This window comes from Piliocolobus tephrosceles, chromosome 3 (assembly GCF_002776525.5).
Source record: "Piliocolobus tephrosceles isolate RC106 chromosome 3, ASM277652v3, whole genome shotgun sequence".
NCBI classification, from domain to species: Eukaryota; Metazoa; Chordata; class Mammalia; order Primates; family Cercopithecidae; genus Piliocolobus; species Piliocolobus tephrosceles.
In genome coordinates this window covers 99,188,097-99,210,337 of record NC_045436.1, presented here as the reverse complement: position 1 = coordinate 99,210,337, position 22,241 = coordinate 99,188,097, and the positions used below count along the sequence as shown (strand labels likewise).

Sequence of the window (22,241 nt, the reverse complement as noted above, 5' to 3'; positions counted from 1 at the left end):
CTTCTTCTTCTTCTTCTTCTTCTTCTTCTTCTTCTTCTTCTTCTTCTACTTTAAGTTCTAGGGTACATGTGCATAACGTGCAGGTTTGTTACATATGTATACTTGTGTCATGTTGGTGTGCTGCACCCATCAACTCGTCAGCACCCATCAGCTCATCATTTACATCAGGTATAACTCCCAATGCAATCCCTCCCCCCTCCCCTCTCCCAGAGGCCCTGGTGTGTGATGTTCCCCTTCCTGAGTCCAAGTGATCTCTGGTGGCTGATGCCTGTAATCCTAGCACTTTGGGAGACCAAGGCGGGTGGATCACCTGAGGTCAGGAGTTCGAGACCAGCCTGGCAAACATGGGAAAACCCCACCTCTACTAAAAATACAAAAATCAGCTGATGGTGGTGGCAGGCCCCTGTAATCCCAGCTACTTGGGGGGCTGAGGCAGGAGAATTGCTTGAACCCAGGAGGCGGAGGTTGCAGTGAGCCAAGAGCTTACCATTGCACTCCAGCCTGGGCAACAAGAGAGAGACTCCATCTCAAAAATAAAATAAAATTAAATTAAAAAGTAAGGTAAGCATGTTTGAAAGTAATATTCATTTTTATCACTCATTTTGATACTATTCTTTGTAAAAATATTCATAAAATTATCTCCTAATTGAGATATTAATATATAAAATTTTATGTAGTGAAAAACCACTTTCTACATAAATCTGACTTAGCTATAGATTTAATGTTAAGCAAAGGCATTGCCTAATCTTGAGACTACCAGCTATGCCTAATAACATAACCACAAACATGTGGAGAACAATTATACTGTTTAAAATGCTTTCATATACATTACCATTTATGATTTAACCAAATATAGTTATGAACTTCAGTATATTCTTTTGAATTGGTCAAAATGTAGAAAACACCCCAAAACTATATTCATATCTCAAATAACTCTTATTAGCATTTTGCTGATAAATAAATAGAGCATTTTACCAGAACAATAAACATAAGTTTTAAACAAATATATAAGAAAAGTGATTTCTCATTTGAAGATAAAAATGCACATGCCATGGTTAATACGAATCTTATTTCATTCACCGTTTTAAATATATAAAATACAACCTGCAATATAACCTGAATGGGGTCACCCAGGGCACTGCCCAGATATCACAAAGCTTGGGGACTAGAGCCTGACATGTTAAAACCAGGTTAGGAATTCCGCAAGAAGGAGCCAAAACTCAGAAAGGAAATGGAGGGTCCAAATCGTTGGTCTTAAAAAGCATAAAGAGTCATAGTTGTAGAAACCAAGTATCAACAACAGAACCTAAGCCTGGATCAGAGCTGGCAATGAGAATATAATCCAAGGGGCAAATAATAGGTAGAATTGGCCTGGAATGGGAGCATGCAGAAAGTCCTGGGATTACTGGGTATGGAATTAGAGTGTGAGTTGTACACCTTCATCATTCAGCTGGTACCAAGGCATGAGGGTAGCCCTTACTTAAAGATGCTTGTAGGAGAAAAGAGATAATATAGATCAAGTCTTGTTAATTTTAACTATATACCTCGTTATGTTGTTGTTAAAATGCAATTCTAAGAGATTTTCTTTTCTTTCTTTTTCATTTTTCCTTTTTTTTTTCTTTTTGATACATGGTCTTTTTGATACACTCTGTCACCCAGGCTGATCATAGCTCAACGTTACCTCAAACTCCTAGGCTTAAGCAATCCTCCCACCTCAGTCTCCCAAGGAGCTGATACTACAGGCATGTGCCACCACACCTGGTTAATTTTTTGTAGAGATGGGGTCTTGTTATATTGCCCAGGCTGGGAGATTTGATTTCTTATCCAGAATGTTTTAGAGTAATCATGCAATTGCTAACTGCTTCTTATTGATCTGAAATACTCAAACTAAGATTTTTAGGAATCACATTCTGTAATTAATATTTATAAGTGGTTGGGCTCAGTGGCTCACACCTGTAATCCCAGCACTTTAGAGGGCAGAGGCAGGCGGGTTGCCGGAGGTCAGGAGTTTGGTATCAGCCTGGCTAACATAGTGAAACCTGGTCTCTACTGAAAACACTAAAATTAGCCAGGCATGGTGGTGCATGCCCGTAGTCCCAGCTACTCAGGACGCTGAGGCAGGAGAATTGCTTCAACCCAGGAGGCAGAGGTTGTAGTGAGCCGAGATTGTGCCACTGCGCTCCAGCCTGGGCAACAGAGCAAGACTCTGTCTCAAAAAATAAAATAAAATTATAAGTAATTATATATAAGTACTTAGAATGATTATTAAATATATACTAAATTAAAAGAAAATTATTTACATGTCGTTTTGAAGACATTGAAACTTAAATTCTTCATTTTGATAGACAAGAAGAAAAAAGTATTTTATAAAAGCAGCAGACCTAGCAGTTTGACTGGCAAATGATAAATATTAAAAATTATTTGTTGATTGAACAGTGAACTATTTCTGATTTGTTGTGATTTAGAATAGGTCCTTTAAAAGTCTTATCACGGCACTTTTAGGAAGTAAGGCAATAATTACTACAATGTGATGTAACTTTTTGTTGTTGTTCTCCTTTTTACCTACATGTGTTGATATAATTTCAGCAGAGCCATTTACATGATTCGGAAATCTGACTTTAATTATACATATAAGGTCTTCTAAAACTAAGAACTGTGCTTTATTGTCCCTCCTTTTAGTTCTCACAAAGGATGTTTCTGCCTCGTGTTACTTTTGATTTGTAAAACATACATTTTTCTGAAATATCAAACTGTGTTTTGTGAAGTTAAAGGAACATAACTCACCTTTAGAGGATGTCAGTTGGTACAGGAAAAATAACATGGTAAAATAGCTGCTCAAAGGTAAGTTTTCAAAATGCGTACCTCTATTGACTCAGTGTGAATTAACTTGATCCACAAATCAAACTCCAGAACTAGTAGTAAGAAATAAACTGAAGGGCATGAAAAAGGAATAGAAACATGCTCAGATCTCAAGGGAAATTTTAGGAAAAAAGTATAACACTCCTAAGGGCCTGAAAAATCAAAAGCGGTACTTTACTGCAACTTGACACCAACGTGTGTCCTGAATTAAATATTTGAAATAGCATTGTTATTCAGAGGCAAGTATGTAGATTAAAAAGAAAAGGTAAAATTCCCCCAACTAGTACTAATACAGAAAGCCATTTTTCTTCTCCTTTATTCCTGACCCCTATCCCACATAATAGAATTGACCTTCACTATTTATTGGCCCAGAAAGAGAAATCACACATTGCCCCAAAGGTTGACTTGCCAAGAGTAGGAAACAGTTATTCTGGGAACTAAAGAGCATTGATGAGTCTCCTGAAAACTGCACCTACACTTCTTGGTTTCCTTCTCTCAGCTCCTATTTTTCTATGCAAATCAGTGCAGAGAGTTTTTTTCCTAGTTCCAGTGCAGCCGACAATGTGGCTGCTGTAGACATGAGCGATTGGGGGACATGGTGATGTTGATTCAATTAAAGTCTGATCATCAAGAATGAGTTCAGGGAGCTAGATTCTTCTGTGCCCAGAACAGTACTTATTTGCACTCTCCTCAGATGCTGCATTGGAAATTTAATGTAAGTTTTATGTATTTGTTTGTGAACTAGATGTTTTCCAATATCCTGAGAGATTGCTTAAAAAAAAAAAAAAAAATACACACACAGCCGCTTATACATAGTAGAGAGACAAATAGACCAAGTGAGTTGTAGTAAAGCTTAGTTGAATCTTCAAACTAAAAAGATGGCATCACCATCAGCAAAAAAAATCTTCAGAATCAGACTGCCTGAAATCTCACCCAAGGCAGAGGTACCCAGAGTGATTTTTATCATGGAAGCTTTAGAAATTGTCAGAGAAAAGACTTTTAGAGACTGTCTGCTTAGTTTCAACTGTCAAAAAAAAGGTGATGCTAACCTTATCTGTTTTCTTCCCTAGCTCACTCCCATCTCCCACGACACACACATTCAAGAATAGGAATGGTCCCTACAATGCTTAACACCCTCTGGACAAGGTCAGTCAGTGGTCCTTCATTTATCTTCCTTCTGTTCTTTCTTCAGACCAGAGATTCAAGATTTGAACATATGTACACACTCGTTTGGCTAACAGTACAGCAAATTCCAGTACTCTAAGGATTAACTAGTCACTTTATTTCTTTTGGAAGGCTGTGCTATAACTGAAGCCCAACGTTTTGTTTATCTTCCACTGTTTATCTTCCAAGGAGCATGCTCCAATGCACTCATCATGACAAAGTACCTGCTGTGGAAATGTATTTTAAGATTGTGAAATATGAAGGCTTTTTGGAGGAAGAGCAGTTATTATCTAATTTTAAAAAGTTTTGTTCCTTTGTAGAAGTGGACAATATATAAGTTTCTTAGAGATTTTAAATAAACTCAACTTTATTGAAGTAGCATTTCTAGTCCCTTTTTTGTATATAAAGTTAAACAGATCCATCTTCACGGTAAATGGATATTTGAAACTAATAAATACAAACAAATTCCTTTTAAATTATTTGCTTTGATCTCCCCTTCCTACAACAACACTTTTTGGAGAACTGCTAAAAAATAAAATAGTAAAAGAAATACTTGTGTTTCAGAGCTCTTTATTTCCCCTGGTCATGCAGTAGTGTGTGTTCTGAAGAATAATACAAAGATTCAGTGGCAGGAAGCTAAAAAGAAAATAAAGAAAAGCAAAGATGACATAACAAACAACCCTACAAGCTCTCCCATTAATCCATGAATGACTGAAAATGGATTATGAGTGAGCTTAATTTTTGTTTCAATTGACAGCTAAAGAAGAGTAGCTTTACAAAATTTTGTAACGCATGATTGAATGAATGAAGGCTCTCTCAAAATTCTGAAGTCCCTATTTTTTTCTCTAAATTAATGTCAACACTAGAACTGTTTAAAGTAATGTATCATTGAAAAAAGAAATTAGTAAAATTTTAGTTTCTCCTCTAGATATAGTTTCATGAAAATCAATAGAAAAAAGGAAATTCAGTGACTCTATTCCCTGGCATAATAGTTAGATTTTTGGCGTTCAAATATAAACAAATAATTCTAATATGACATAAGTGCTATATTCAAAATACATGTAATGAGAAGACAGATTTAAAATGTTATCAATGGCAATGAAAACATACATTCTTAGCCTTTATTTGACTTACATGTTATTCAATTAACATTTATATTCAACAAACATTTATTGATTATATATTATATGCCAAATATTTACATTTTAAACAATGCCAACTTTTATCTCTAATTTTCTTTTGAAACAAAGATTATTAAATAAATGAGAATTCATGGAGAAAGACAATGATTTGCCTTGGGAACATCAGAGGGAGAAAGAACTCAGAGGTCTAACTAGAACCAGAGGTGTGTTGGTAAACGTTTCACAACCCGTTCTCCACTACCCTGATTTGTAGTGTTTGCCAATTAACATGGTGTAAATGTGAACACCATGTCTGATTTCAAGCTACCAACCTGACATTACTGAAAGCAGAGTTGGAAAGAGATGCACATAAAGCATTCTCTGATCCATTATGAGCTTGCTGTAGCATATCACTGTTAGTACCCCCCAAACAATGGCTTTCTAGGGTCACCCTATGACTCTATTCATGACTGCCTAACAGTCAGGATTGAGGGGTTGAATAGCTTTAGCGAGTGACTCATAATTGTCCATAGACATATTTATATAGGACCCCATTATCTTTATCTCTTTTCTTCTCTGGATTTTAGAGCATTCACTCCCATATCCTGGCTCTCTTTAGCCTTCTGCTACATTAAGCACCTGACCTCTGTTACTGTAAAGAGAAAAGTAGCTTCTGCTTTGGGAAGCTGGCAATAACTTTGAACTACTTTAGCAAAATGCTTCTCCATTTTGTCACACAGAATATTAAAAAGATATATAGTCAGAGATGAGATTAAATAAAATTAATAAATGTTTCTGCTTCATCAAGAATATTCTTAAAGAATGCTTGCAGTTTTTCACTGATAATATGTAGAGATGAAGAATTTAATGACTATAAACACAGTTTAGTGCCTCAGCCTTGATTGGACCTAAATTTCCAGAACTATGGCTTTTGTACCAGCAGTGAAAATGTCAAAAACAATTTAAAGGGCCAATAATGCCTTAGTGTGATTATGAAAATAATTTTTACCTTGCAGATCTCATAAAAGGATCTCCAAGAACCTCTTGGGACCCACAGATAATACTTGGAGAGCCACCCCCTTAGCCCAAAGTCACAAATATGTCTTGGTTTGGTTATTGCCATCGCCTGCTAATCAGGTTCCCAAATTCATTCTGGCCTCCTTGTAATCCATTTACCAATGAAAGCCAAACAGAGCTTTTAATAAGGCAATTCTAGTCATGTCATTTTCTATTCAAAACCCTTTTACGGCTTCCCGTAGTCTTAGGGCAAAATTAAAACTTTCACCATGGCTGAGAGAGGTTTTACCATCTGGTCCCTGGCTATTACCCAGCCTCATCTCTCTCAGATCTCCTTAATCTATTTGCAGCAGCCACACTTGCTTCTTTCTCTTTTTCAAACATTGCAGATTTATTCTTGCCCCAGGGTCCTTGCACATGTACTTTTTTGTTCTTGTAATGATATCTCTATGTTTCATTTACCTAATTCGACCTATCCCTTAACTACCAATTTAAATTACACTCTAAGAGGCTTTCCTTACCTGAATTCCATCAGATTAGGTTCCCCCTCATATGCTTTAACAAGCAGTCTTGTACTTATGTAATTAATGTAGAACTTTTGTTATTATTATTATTTTTTGAGATGGAGTCTCGCTCTGTCGCCCAGGCTGGAATGCAATGGCATGATCTTGGCTCACTGAAACTTCCACTTCCTGGGTCCAAGCGATTCTCCTGCCTCAGCCTCCTGAGTAGCTGGGATTATAGGTGCACACCACCATGCCTGGTTAATTTTTATATTTTTAGTAGAGATGGGGTTTCACCATGTTGGTCAGGCTGGTCTCGAACTCCTGACCTCATGATCCTCCTGCCTCAGCCTTCCAATGTAGTACTTATTTTTGAGGTTCTCCATGAGACTATAATTACTCTCAAGGAAAAGACTATCTGTCTTGCTCTTCGTTGTATCCCTAGTGCTTGGCATAGATTAAGGACTTCTAATGTTGTCTGATTTTACTTAAGGATGTCACCTAAAATGAAAAAGAAAGAATTGAAAGATTACCTACACATAATGTCAGTCTGTCTGCTCTTTTGAACGTGCACAAAAACTTGTGGCCTTTTGAAGGAACAAGAAAGCACTTTAATCTAGCTTTGAATTACTTGACAAAAATAATAATAATAGTAAAAGAAAAGAAAAAGAAAACTAAGCAAACTGGAAGGTGTAGAGAAGACATCTCTCAACTGCATGAATTCAGAGTTAAGATTATGGAAGCCAGATCAGGATAGCTGTACTCAAAATTGAAATTCAATCCTAGTAATGAAGATTTGGTTCCAGTGATACTTTAATCCCTCTTCTCTTTAAGATGATGACTCTCCAAGGAGGTTGCTGAGTTCTTCATTCAAATAGACTCAGACCATCTGTATACAATGTCCAGCAAATGTCTGAGCTTTAGCAGTAGGCATAGCTTAGTCCCAAACATGGATTTCTACTACACTTTATCCACTTGTTTTATTCCCTTATCTATTCCTCCATACCAGATAAATATTGAAGTCTTGTTCTAGCTCTGAGTCAAGTCTGTACTTCTTGACTTTCTGAAAAAATTATCATGCTCCCAAGCTTAACTCCACAACAAGTTTTTCACATCTAGAAAATGTTGTGGCTCTCTAGTAAAGAAACATGTGCCAAAAATTAAGTAATTCCAGGAAGGCTCAAAGTTCTTCTGTAGATTATACTCATTATGGCTTGAGCATGCCTTAGGCTAGGTGACGACCAGTATGTAACTGGACACAGAAGCCTAAGAAGATATTATTAGAAATTATAATTTTCTATATTTATTTTTTGCTCAGTTCAAACTATGGCACTAAAATGATTCAAAACCTCCTAAAACACTCTGGTAAATATTCTCCATTAATTCTACTCAATATAAAAATTGATGCATCTTACACAATGCAGTATATGAACAATTCATAGTAAGTTGTAAAACTCAGGGTCACTTGGTGCTGAAAAATGAAAGCTTTATTTAAATGGCTAAATATTTTATTATAAATGTCTCAACTACCCTTAGAAGCAAATATGAGACGTTATTTCCTGTAGTATTTTTCCCAAAGCTAGAGTTTGTTTTAATAAGGCAAAGGTTAAACACTGCAGTGAATTATGTCTGCACCAATGTGAAAACACCTTTTTCTTTTTGCTTGTCCTTGCAAATTTTTGAAGTCTGATATTTATTACATCATGTTTGAAAAAGAGACAGATTAAAGTGAAGCTTGAAAAAGAGAAGATGGTGACTGGAAGAGATCTAATTACAGTGACCTAACACAATTGGGTCAGCAAGAGGGTAAGAATTCATGCATTTATAATGGGAACTTTTCTGGAACATAGCTGATACTGTGCCATTGCCTTGGAAACCCACTCAGATATAATCAGTCATTTTTTTAGACTACGTTTGAGACAGGAATCCCAAGTTGAAAAGTTCAGCGTAGGATGTTAGTATCTAGGGGAGAGCTAACGGTTGTGTTGGAAACCTAGAAATCAAAAGACAACCGAAGGGGCTGATCACTGAAAGGAAGAAAGCACCAGAAATTCCAATCCTGTAAGTGTGGAAACATCAAAGAAAAATTCAATCTTCTGCGACAGTTAAATTACATTGTTATATAAAAATTTGGAATATACCTTCGTCCTTTTATATTTGCTGTTTCTAATTTCCTTTTCTATGTGCAGCGTTTAATTTTAGGCTAATTACTCAACTGATGAATCACATGGTACTCCCCAGTACCATTCTACCTCCTTTAAGGACATTTTTATTCACTGAAAGCTATAAAATGAAATAACTCATCTACAATATATCATAGACAACTTTCTTCATCACATAAAAGCTTACTCTGCAATTTGTGAATTATCCTGCTGCTTGCTTTTGTTTTCCTTTTTGTCTCCTTTAGGCTTGGTTTGCCCATCATTAGCACCTTCTCCAGAGCTAAAGAAAGGGGACAAGCAAGACTTTAAACTCGGTCTAGTCATGATATTTATTAATGGGTGGCTTTGAGGAGGGACCAGAAAACAAGAGTTTGCCAGCAAAAGTGAGGTTTGTAAATTATCCACAAGGCCAATCGATTCGTGTGATCAATTCTCCGTTTATTCAGAACAGCACTGTCTAATGGAGCATTTGAATATATTCTTATCTATGCTGTTCAATGTGGTTGCCACTGGTCCAACTGAGTAACTGAATTTTTAATTTAATTTTATACATTTACATTTAAATAGCCACACATAGTTAACAGCTATCAGACAAGACAGTGCAGCTCTAGAATATGTCTTTCTAGTTATCACATCCAGCAGTGCAATATAATTTCATAAACTCCAAATTTACTATTTTGGAAACCATAGTCTTTTCATATGGATTGAACTAGTTTACCATTGACATTTGCATTTTGAAGAAAATGTCAGATAATTGCATTAATAATGTAAAAACTGTTATAGATTAAAAGTTTAACTTTCATAAGGGCATGTGCTAGTTAAGAACTAGCATAAAACTATCAGAATTATTTATAAATTAATATAGATAATTGATAATAAATCTGTTAGATAATGAATCATGTTAGTGATTCATTAATGTGAAGCAAGTCTAAATGAAACTCGAAGGCATCCTTTATTTATTTATTTATTTAAACTGTATATGCCAGACATGGGACTAGTGCTGCAGATTTTTTAAAAAGACTAGCCATCAAGAAGCTCATTTATCTTTTCAAAAATATCATTAGTGCTTTATCTAATGTATTTTATATTTCAAACTTTTTATATAAATAGGACTGAACTTTTCCCAAATTAGTACAAAATAATGATGTCTTTAATATTGTATTTAATTGAACTTTGCAGTGATTATTATTTATGTGACTGTAAGTTATTTTAGTATACTATATTAGCATATAGTACCATCTTATGGTGTATCTGTATGTATACAACAAGTATATAATTGTTTAAATTTTTCTTTACAGATTTAGGTGACAGTTTAAAAATTTTTCCAGTATTTAAACCCTGATTTAGTTTTGTTTACAGCATATAGCACTTATGTATTAATATAAGTATATATAGTAATATAAATACTGCATTACTTATAGTAAGTAGTATAACTATACTCATATAAGTATAACCACATAAGGTACAGTGTAACTTTATGTATACTTATATAACCATAAGAATAAACATAAGTATTAATATATGACTAATATAAGGATAAGTACTAAAAGTTCTTCTTTTATTTTCCTGCATTAGTTTTTTTTTTTTTTTTTTTTTTTTTTTTTTTTTTTTTTTTTTTTTTTTGAGACAGAGTTTTGCTCTAGTTGCCCAGGCTGGAGTGCAGTGGTGCAATCTCGGCTCACTACAACCTCCGCCTCCCGGATTTAAGTGATTCTCCTGCCTCAGCCTCCCGAGTAGCTAGGATTACAAGCATGTGCCACCACACCTGGCTAATTTTGTATTTTTAGTAGAGACAGGGTTTCTCCATGTGGATCAGGCTGGTCTCAAACTCCTGACCTCAGGTGATCCACCTGCCTCAGCCTCCCAAAGTGCTAGGATTACAGGCATGAGCCACTGCGCCCAGCCTTAGCACACCTAATAGGTACACCTAATATGTACAAATATTGATAGAAATGATGACTTGATTTATACTTAATGAAAACTAATATGTTAACTTTTTCAGGAATATTGACGATGGGCTATAGAGCCAGACAGCCAGACTATTCAGTAACTAGTTTTCTCACATACCAAATACAACCCTGAGCAACCCTCAGCTTATCTGTGCTTCAATTTCTTCACTAGGAAAGTGGAAAATAATTACAACCTCCTTATAGGGTCATATTGAGAATTAAATAGAAAGATTCATAGCAAGTGCTTTACATAGCCCCGATACATACTAAGTGTTCAATAAAACTTCATTATTATTGTTATTATTAAAAATATTGCAAGATAAACTTAATAAATTTGAGACCCTATGTCACCTTCTTCAAGGTAACAGTGGAGGAGGAGTTTGCCAATGCTCAATGTATACTATACCAGGCGGTATTTGACTACACACAAAACTGAATTAGAGTTTAAATACTGGAAAATTTTTACTCACTGGTGTCTTTACTTTCTTGTAGAATGTTAATTTACTTACTCTTTTCCTCTAAGATTGAAAAATTCACAACCTTTTGTACTTTATTTTGAAGAGTACATATTTGACATGGAGTCATTACAGAAGATGTGTCCCATGTTGAAAACAATTTTTTTGCTGGCAGACATGTATATGAAATTGAAAATATGGGTTTTACTTGGTATGCCTATAAAAACAAATAATGAATATATTAAACAGTTTTAAAACTTCTAAGGAAATGCTTTTGTAAATACATACAATCCTAGAAAGGATGTAATATTTGAGAAAAGCTCTAGTTCAAAAGCGTGATCAGAGATTTTCAAGTAGAGCATTGAATTAGATTTCTAAATGCCACCATGTATTCTGTAAACAGATTTAGCTGACAACACAAATTAAATTGGAAAAACTGAACATCTCAGTTATGTCAATTTGCTCAGGCCTCAAAGATATACATCTTTGAAGTCACGCTTAAGTCAATACTACAGTACATGCAATACTGCATGAGATCCATTTAAACCTTACATTTAAAAGTACACACTTATAATTCCACCACTTAACTTTAGTCTTGTAGAAGACTTGAAGGAAACAACCGACTCCAAACTACAGAACTAAATAGGGAAATGTGGGCAGTAAGCCAAGTGTGCTTTTGAATCTCCATTTCTCTCTTTGAATTAATTTTGAGAACATTAGCCGCTATGAGAAATAAACTTACAAATACAGCAGAAGTTTATTTCTCACTCACATAAAGTCCAAAATAGTTCTCAACTGACAGATGATCTCCTTTGAGCAGAAATTCAGAGGCCCAAGCTTCTTCGAGTATTGGCTCCATTGTCTTCAACATGTTGCTTCCAATATGGCCATCCTTGTCTTCATTTAACAAAAAAAGCAAATAGCAAGTAGTTCAAGTAGAAAGATTTCCTAGACCAGACCTGGGAGAGAGACAAATAGCACTTCCATTTTTATTCCATTGGCTGAAACTCAGTCATACGGCCACGCCTCACTGTAAGGGAAGCTGGGATATGTAGTCTAAAATATTCCTAGAATGACAGTCCCCAATGCCATATGATTCTTGATAAGCCTACAGAATATAGTTTCTTCTTAGTCACTAGACATCTCCCAGCCGCTTCTGTTACCTCTTTAATTGCTAGAGGAAATCCATCCCATTAATTCATTCACAGTTATATGTCAGCCCTGGATGTGCATTTCAAAAGCAGAGGGCTGAAGAATGATTACTCACTCCATAAAAAGACAAATGGAGGAGTTTGGTTTTTTGTTTTATTTTTTCCAGGGGGGAGGTGTTTTGTTTATTTGTTTGTTTTTGGTAGGATAGGATTCAAAAATATTTGAAGTAAGATCTACTTAGTTCATGAATAAGGCAAGTTCTAAAAAGCAGTCCATTTCTTAGAAATAGAGAGGATACAAATTAAAGAATAAATATTATAAACAACATCTATCCAATTCTGAATTTTTTCTCATTTCTTTAGATATTCTTAATGTACAGTATTATTGGTTAGTACCTCTATTGGTATTGGGTAAAAGGCACACTTTATCAAGCCAGTAAGAGACCATTGTGTCTTAATTCCTATGTTGGATTAGCATATATAAGAGGTCTCATAGAAATCTCCAATGCAACATGTTCCAAAACTGAAATTTTGACTTTCCTCCACAAATCTATTCCATCCTCATCTCTTCCCTTGCCTGTTGATGCAACTCTATCTTAAGAGTTGCACAAGACTAAAACTTTAGAATCTTTGACTCCCCTCCTTCTCTCAGACCTCTTATCCAAGCTTCCAGGAAATCCTGTTTACTCTACATTCAAAATGCCCAGAATAAACACCAGCTTGGGAAACACAGCAAGACTCTGTCTCTATTTTAAAAATAATAAAAATGAAATACAAATTTTAAAAAAACCAAAATACCCAGAATATGAACACTTCTCCTCATCCTCATTCCTGGTTTGAGCCCCCATCATTTCTTACATGGATCACAAAATAGCCTCCTAAATATTTTTGCGTCTGTAATCCCCACCCCTAAACACGAACACACACACACACACACACACACACACACACACACACACACACCCCTACTCTCAACTGAGGAGCAAAAGCAGAAGCAGTGAAATTAGTTAGGAGATCACTGCACTAATTCAGGTAAGAGATAACTCCCACTGTTCTTCCCTCACATGCTCCACTTCACCCATATTGATGTCTTTGCTGTTTTTGGACAAATTAGATATTCTCTCACCTTTCTTACTAATGTCACCATTTCAACAAGGCTTATCCTGAGTGTCCTATTAAATATTTCAATGTGCTACCCAGAATTTCCAAAACCTCTTTTAATGTAATTATATAATGCTTACTAACATAGTTTATAATGTGCATACTTCTTTGTGTTTACTGTTTGCCTCTCTTCCAGAATGTAAGCTCCACAAGAGCAGATATTTCTTTTGTAGTTTTTTTTTTCTACAGTGCTGTCCTTCTAGTGCCTAGAAGAGTACCTAACACATAAAAGATGCTCTGTAAATATTTATTGAATGTTCAATGAATTTTTCTAAACAGAAATATATAGTTTAAAAATTGATGATCCTATCAGGTTTAAGCTTTTCTGGTTCACTATCACCTGATAGAGAAGATTAATCAAAATCCTTGGGACCAAAGTATTTCAAGGTATATTTGATGGAAAAATAATCTCACAGGAAATTCTTGCCAAATAAGCTTATGATACATAGCCGACCATACCTCCCTCTTGGAGAGTCTATTCCACTGTAAAACAATCTTTGTAACACTAATCCAGCACTTCCCAAACTTACTTAACAAATCTCTTTTTTCATGAAGTGACTATTAGAATTGCATGGAATTAATGCTGTAGGCTGGTGATGTGAAAATAATGATATTTAAAATGGAGTTTAGCCCAGGAATGTAAGATTAGTTCAACATTTGAAAAGCAATCATTGTAATATACCATATTAATTGGATAAAAGATAAAAATACATGATTGTCTCAATAATTTCAAATAAAACATTTTACAAAATCCAAAATCCTTTTATGATTAAAAAAAAAACCACTGAATAAATGAACATATTAAGGGATTTCCTTAACCTGGTAAAGGACATCTACCAAAACACCCCTACAGCTTGCATTATAATGGTGAAAGGGTGAAAGCTTTCCCCCTATAATCAATAACAAAAGAATTTCAACTCTCACCACTTCTATACCTTGCCAGGGAAACTAGGCAAGAAAAAGAAATAGAAGTATCCAGATCAGAAAGCAAGAAATAAAATAATGTGTATTTGCAGGTTGCATAATTTATATATATAAAACACTAACAAATTCACACTCATAGACGCACACATTACAGCTAATGAGTTCAGCACAGCTGCAGAACATACTACCAATATACAAAAATCAGTTGTAATGCTATAGACTAGCAATAAACTAGAACTAAATGTAAGGAAACAATTACATCGATAACAGCTTTATAAAGACTAAAATACTTAGGAATAAATCTAACAAAAGAAGTGCAACATGAGTACACTGAAAACTACAAAATTTCATTAAATCAATAAAGGCCTAAATAGAAAGACATTTTATATTTCTGGATTGAAGGACTGAATATGGTTAAGATGGCAATGCTCCCCAAATTTACCCAAAGATTCACTGCAATCACTATCCAAATACCTGTTGACATTTTTTTTTTTTTTTTTTTTTTTTTGCAGAAATTGACAAGCTAATCTTTTTTTTTTTTTTTTTGAGACGGAGTCTTGCTCTGTCGTCCAGGCTGGAGTGCAGTGGCCCGATCTCAGCTCACTGCAAGCTCCGCCTCCCGGGTTTACGCCATTCTCCTGCCTCAACCTCCCGAGTAGCTGGGACTACAGGCGCCCGCCACCTCGCCCGGCCAGTTTTTTCTATTTTTTAGTAGAGACGGGGTTTCACCGTGTTAGCCAGGATGGTCTCGATCTCCTGACCTCGTGATCCACCCGTCTCGGCCTCCCAAAGTGCTGGGATTACAGGGTTGAGCCACCGCGCCCGGCCGACAAGCTAATCTTTAAATTCAAAAGATCCAAAATAGTAAAGCCAAACTTGAAATACAACAAAACTAGAAAACTCACACTTCCTGATTTCAAAACTTGTTACAAAACTACATTAATCAAGACAGTGTAAACAGGCAAAAGGATAGACAGATAAAGGAAGAGAACTGAGAATTTTCTCAGCAAATTAATAGTAGAGATTCAAACCCAGACTGGACAAAAAAAATCCATGCTTTCCCTACTACCATGTACGCCTTTTTTGGTTACCATTGTTCTCTATATTCTCCACAACACGTAACCTAGGGCCATGTACCAACTGATGAATGAATGAGCAGCGCTTCTGGTGATAATGTCTAATCCTATAAGGCACTAAATGGTACATAAAGAAGGACAATTTTATTTTTAAGTGCAACCCAACAGTTACCCTGCAGCCAAAGAAAGAAAGTAAAAGCTACCATTATCTATGTGCCGAATAAAAAACACAGATGGAGTTTCTACACTCTAACATCCTTCATCTTTTGGTAAAAATATGAGAATTGAAAAACTATCAGTCAGAAATATAGATACTATCAATCTTAAGACCAAAACCAAAATTAGATTAGCCAGGAGATATCACCTTATATTCTCACTTTGCTAGCATATCATGTTCAATGGGGTTAAGATAAGTACTTGCTAAATGGGAAAAATAGTTTACATATATAGATATATATTCATCACACACACAGTTATACACTCCCCTGGGAAGTCTTGAAGAGCACTGTAACTTTGAAGGTCCTTGGAAAATTTCAGTCTTGGAACAAGACAGTCCAGGAGAGTTTAAAATCATCAGTAATTAATGTGCAAGATGACAAACGTACCTCCTCTGACACAGAAAATGAAATGTTTCCACAATCAAGCCTGAAGTTAACAGTGTTGAAGTACTAAATGGCTTTCTAACAAATTTAGGCTTGACAGTTACTTTGCTTTTCTCTTGTCTTAGCAGATTCATGCTTAAGAAGGCCACATATTCTCCGGCTACTCAGGGAATACAGGCCAACCTACCCATCTGCCAGGAAGCAATTCAGGGTGGGTGTCCTGCATATACAGCTGTAGGGTTATATCCATGTAATTATATACATGGGTATGTAATAAAGATAGAGGAAGGGTGTCAGGAGGAGATTGTGGGTGAATGTTAGGCCAAACTTCTCAACTCCTTATTAGTCTCCTTTTATAGACTTGAGGGCTAACCACATGCAGTGGCACACTTCGATAAAAGTGAATCATAGAAATGGAAATAAATGCATTATCTGGCACACATTTTTGGCTAATTTCTTTAGACAATGTGGCTCAATTCTCTAGAATATAAATAGTTGTCTTTTGTAAGGCAGTAATGTCTAACAGGTATTTGTAAAGAATTTCTATTTTATCTAATATTATGATATAAATTATATCATTTCCAGGTAAAACAAATAGCATTTGAATATTGGTATTTCAATGTCACTGACCATAAAATCAACAAGAAAAATGTGCTTCATTTTCTGGAGCCTAAATTTTCCCACTTACAAAAACAGCAATAATAAACGTGTTTTCTCTATTTCTTGTGTTAGTGAGAAAACTATTGCACATATCATGTAAAATATTACTTTGATATGAATTTAGGCTTGAGCTATGTGGGCCTCAGCTACAAGAGAGCAGGACCTTATAGGGTACCTTCTTGAGAGCCAAACTTTAAAAGCTAATCTGCCTTTCTACCCTTGTTTCTCCTCTGGTCTTGTTTTATTCAGGTCTTTTAACTTTTTATATTACATATATATTTGTAAGATACCTACCCAAAGTCACTTTGGAATAAAGGGTGGGTATAAATAATCAAATGTTATTGAAATAATATCATCATTAATTGGGTTGTCTTGAGCAATGCTGGGTGATTATGGGGATGAGGAAACAAGGGAACAAAGGAAAATCCTAGTTCACTGCTTGGGAGTGCCAACTTGTTAACCACTTAAAATGCATAAATCACAAATAATAAGGCTCTTCTTAACATATGGGAGACAGTTTTTAATTTAAAAAATCCTGGAAGTGAGAATTAAGTATTTATTAATAGCCTATAAACTACATGCTACGTGCCAGACACTATTCTAGCTGCTTTATATGCATCAGTTCAAGTAATCCTTTTAGCAATTCTCTGTTCCGTTCTAGTACTATCACCATTCTCATTTTACAAACAAGGAATTGAGGATCAGAGTGGTTAACTACCTTGCCTAGAGTCACACTGGTACAAAGTGGCAGCCAAGGTTTGAAGCCAAACAGGCTGGCTATGGGGTCTCTTATGCTATTCCACAGCCTTACTTCTCCAGACAGCAGAAGACAGCTGTGTACACAGCTCTCTGATTCTCAACTCTGAAGGCTCAGTGGTATCATCTTGGGGAAGGGTGGAAGGTGGTTAAAAACACTTCTGAGCCTAGGCCCAACTCAGACATTATTGTCTATATTTTTTAAAAGCCTCCCAGGTGATTCTGCTCTTGCACCCTGGGTTAAGAACCACTGAAATAAATGAACCATTGATTTCTGTTCATAAACTGAAGAGCAGCATTGACCTTAAAGGAATAGTCCATATTCTGAGCATGCTCTTCAAAATCTTTGGAATATAAAAATGATTAACATAAAGGCAGTGTCATAGTAATAAAATGGCCAAGAGAATAATAAATCATGACCCAAAGAAACAAGCCGTGTACAGGCCCCACACTGGCACTCTGCTGAGTAGAAAAAGACACCATTTGCAAGAGCAGAAAGTTATCACCTATATTCAAGAGAACATAGAAATAGCTCAGAGGTGAATGCAGACAGATCAAGCCATACCTCTTTTACATCGTTCCATTAGTAGAAATGGAGATAAATACATTGTAAGACAGCTACCCATCCAGCTACAGTACTGCCGCATTTTCTGTTTTTACTACATGAAAAAAGAATGTCCTTTTTGGTTTTTTTTTGTTTTTTGTTTTCTTTGAGATGGAGTTTCACTCTTGTCGCCAAGGCTGGAGTGCAGCAGTGGTGTGATCTCAGCTCACTGCAACTGCCGCCTCCCAGGTTCAAGGGATTCTCCTACCTCAGCCTCCCGAGTAGTTGGGATTACAGGCATGCCACCATGCCTGGCTAATTTTTGAATTTTTAGTAGAGATGGGGTTTCACCATGTTGGCCAGGCTGGTCTTGAACTCCGGACTTAAGGTGATCCACCTGCCTTGGCCTCCCAAACTGCTGGGATTACAGGTGTGAGCCACCCTGCCCAGACAAGGATATCTGTTTAAAACTACTTTTTGCAGTCAAAATTATGCAAAATGACTTTAATTTGTGATAGATGATGGCAGAGATTGAAGGTACTGAATTAATGTACTCTGTACTCAAAAACCAGACTTCATCTGTAGGAAAGAGCAAGGGAGTAAAGGAGGAAGAAAAAGACTGAGTAAAAGAGAAAGAAGCTGAACAAAGTATTAGCAAGTAATAAACCAATGTGTGTTTCCCCTAGGGTTGTCAAATCCACATAGAGACATATGACAATGTGCCTTCCATTGTCAACCTTCTCAATTATTTTAGTTCCTGGAGTTTTCCAAATGCACAAAGAGTTTAACAAATTTGAAATATGTAACTTACTCATTGCGCTCTTTATGGCATAGTTCATTCCATACTTCTAGATGCAAATGTGTTAGGTGCCAAATTCCTGGAAAAAAAAGAGTTGTCCTTTTCTCAATAGTGGTTTACATGTGTCAAATTCTTTGTGGCATGATGGCCATATAAAGAACTAAATTAAAAGTATATGTCCTTAAAGCTTGCCCCTGTTTCTTCTTGCCATAACATCAAACTAATTTGCTTAATGAGGTGACTTAAGAAAGGGGTAATTCCTTATATTTCATTATAGATTCTTAACTTTAGGGAGTAAGTTGCTATTTGCATCCAGAAACTCATTCTTTCTCCTAATTTTATCATGACTACCATGTGCTAAAAAGCCCTCACCCTTATGTAGCATTTTTCTTCCTTTCTCTTTGGGCTTTGCAATTTTATAATTCAGAATTATGAACTAGCTCCTGGAGACCTGGGAGAAATAACTCCATAAAATTTGAATAAGCAACAGCGACAACATTCTGTAGAATTTTCCAAGAACCTTCATTTGTAAAGTATTATACTAAGTTGTTTGATGTTAAGGGAGAATTCTACCAAACAATAAGAAAAGTGATAACCAAAAAAAAGTAATCACAATAATTTAGGCAGATACTAGGTTAGCAGTTTCCCTGATAAGATACAAATGGTTGAAAGAGACAGGCTAAACAAATTAATACTCTAGGTATAATTACAGAGCAAATAGTACTTAAAATGAATATTTTCTGGCATTTTGAAAGCATCTGCCCATTGACAAGTCATTCTTTCAGACATAAGCTACGAGGGCTCATCTTTCTCCTTGAACTACACTCTGCGGTGTCTGATTTGGCCAGGCAGGCCTCATCGCCTTCACAGGGCTGGCAGGGCAATTATATGTGGAGTCAGCTTTGCACAGCTAGCTCTGCTTATGGTGACTCCAAGGGCTTGATTTAGAGGCTTGGTTACAGCATACTGCCACTTTAACCTCCAGCCCAGCTGCTTTTTTAAATCTGACTTTATCCACCATTAACACAGTGGTCATTTTTTCAGCATTTGTGACTACTTCGTACTGCACAGAACTTAGAGAAGAGAAGGGGTGATTCATTGACTCCTAATTTTCAAAGGCCACATCGGGCAAGTTGTTTCGCTTCCCTAAATTTTTCAGATATAAAATGAGGAGATTGATCTCTGCTGAAGTCCCCCACAGCTATTTCATTTACATTTTTTTCAGGTAATACATTTTTTAAAAGCCGGGTTCAACTGGTTATAATCAAAAGTAGCCAAATGTGCATTTCCTTAAAAACACTATAAGTGTGTCCAGGTCTTCAACAGAGGTTTGTCCAAATTTGTAACACTTTACATATAGAGATTAAAAATATGAAATAAATCCTCATCTATTTCTCTGCATTCCTTTGAGATAGTAAGTCAAGTATCTTCATTCCTATCAAAGAAATTCTACAAACTTTATTATGTTCTTATTCCATTTGAGATATAAGTTTCTTCTGGAAAATTCAAAAGACAAAACAATGGTATGAAAAGATATATGGATCCAACATGCATTCATGAAATAAATATTCCACAGCCCATTATCTTCAAAGCCAGATTGCTATATCAAATATCTAGATGGCAAATGGTTGCAATGACATATTTTGCCTAAAAAGGTAAAGAATGGAAAAGAGAAGAGAGGAGAGTTCATCTTTTGAACATCTAGATGTGCTAAGTATTATGTTAGAGACATTTATATATCTATTTAATATAAATTCTTGCAAAGGTTTTGTAATGTAGTTATTTTTATTCCATTTTTATAGGGAAGTCAACTGAAGTTCAAAGAGATTGAATCCCTTGTTCCAGAATACACTGTTAGTAAGACCTGAGTTTGAATACTTGTCTGACCACCCCAGAACCCAAGTCTTTTCCAAACGATTCCCGACGTGCTGCCATGGGCTACCCTGGGTGGTGGTGATAGAAAGTGTGTGATGCTATCCACAACACACTGTGATGACAGAGTGGTTTTTCCCTGCTGACAGGATAAGCTTCTTTTAAACTCCCATCATCTGGACTGCCTTTCAAAGGGCATCTGTTCAGACCTAAGCCTCACATCCTCAGCAAGTTAGTGTCCCATCATTCTTAGGGGACCTTTGTTTCCTTAAATGTTAGATGGAATGAGGTCACACATCAGGCCCAGGGTGACTGGTCTTTGTTTAATGTCTGATAATGCATTTGTCTTAAGGTCAAGTGGGATTATTTCCAGAACTCTGCTGAAACATAAAAGGCAAATGGAAAAGTGACAAAAAGCAGGGTCAGGTTAGAGCTCCAAAAAGAATTCAGAATGGATTTTATGTAGAAAATGCAAACGCTAGGAACAAAAAATATCAGAAACGTATTTTATGAGTGTCATAAAAATGTGTTTAAAAAACAGATTTCAGTTATGCAAGGCAAAGGAATGACATAAAGAAAATTCTTGCTTCTTTGCTATAGAGGGAGAAAACCCAGTAACAGATGGCATTGAAATAGAGATTTTTAAATAATTTTACTCCTTCATATATTGTATTTTTATTGAAAAAATAACATACATATAGGAAAGTATGTGTGTTATGTCTGCACATACGTAAGTATACAAGTCAGTGAATTTTCACAAAGTGAACACACCTCAGTAACTACCATCCACATAAAGAAATAGCACATTTCCAGTATGTTAGAAATCTGCCTCATGCCCTGTCAGTCGCTCCCCACTCCTCTCCAAAGTGACCATTCAGGCTTCTAAAACTAGAGATCAGTTTTGCGTGTTTCTGATTCTCATATAAACAGAATCAGACAATGTGTGCTTTATGTCAAATTTCTTTTGCTGCACATTATATTTATAAAATTTACTCATATTGTTGCAGTAGTGGTTGTTTAATTCATGTTCATTGCTGAATGGTATGTCCTTCAATGAATAAAACACAATTTATTTATTCATTCTGTTTATAGACATTTGGATTGTCCCAGTTTTTACTATGATGAGTGTTGAAGAGTATGCATATTCATGTACATGACTCTGTTGCTCATGCACCTGTTACATATACAGCTAGGAGTAAAACTGCTGAGTCAGTGTGCATTTGTTCAGTTTTAATATTTATTGTCAAAGAGCTTTCCAAAGTTGCTATCCCAACTGTTACTTCCATTATCAATGTATGAGAATTCTCAGTGCTCCACACCATAGACTGAGTTTGGGGTTGTTAATCTTTTACATGTTAGCCATTCTGGAGGGTGTGGGATGGCATCTTATTGTGAATTCAGTTTGCATTTCCCTGATAACAAATGAGGTTGAGAACATTTTCATATGCCTCCTGACAATATGAATT

General features: G+C 35.9%; 1 protein-coding gene across 1 annotated transcript in view; it reads right to left on the bottom strand.

The window, feature by feature from the left end:
* Positions 1 to 22,241, bottom strand: part of LOC111547867 — a 131,863-nt gene that overhangs the window by 71,560 nt on the left and 38,062 nt on the right. Inside the window, exon 3 of the mRNA XM_031935284.1 lies at positions 18,916 to 18,982. Within this exon, the coding sequence (XP_031791144.1) occupies positions 18,916 to 18,982 (67 nt within the window). The remainder of the gene's footprint in view (positions 1 to 18,915; positions 18,983 to 22,241) is intronic.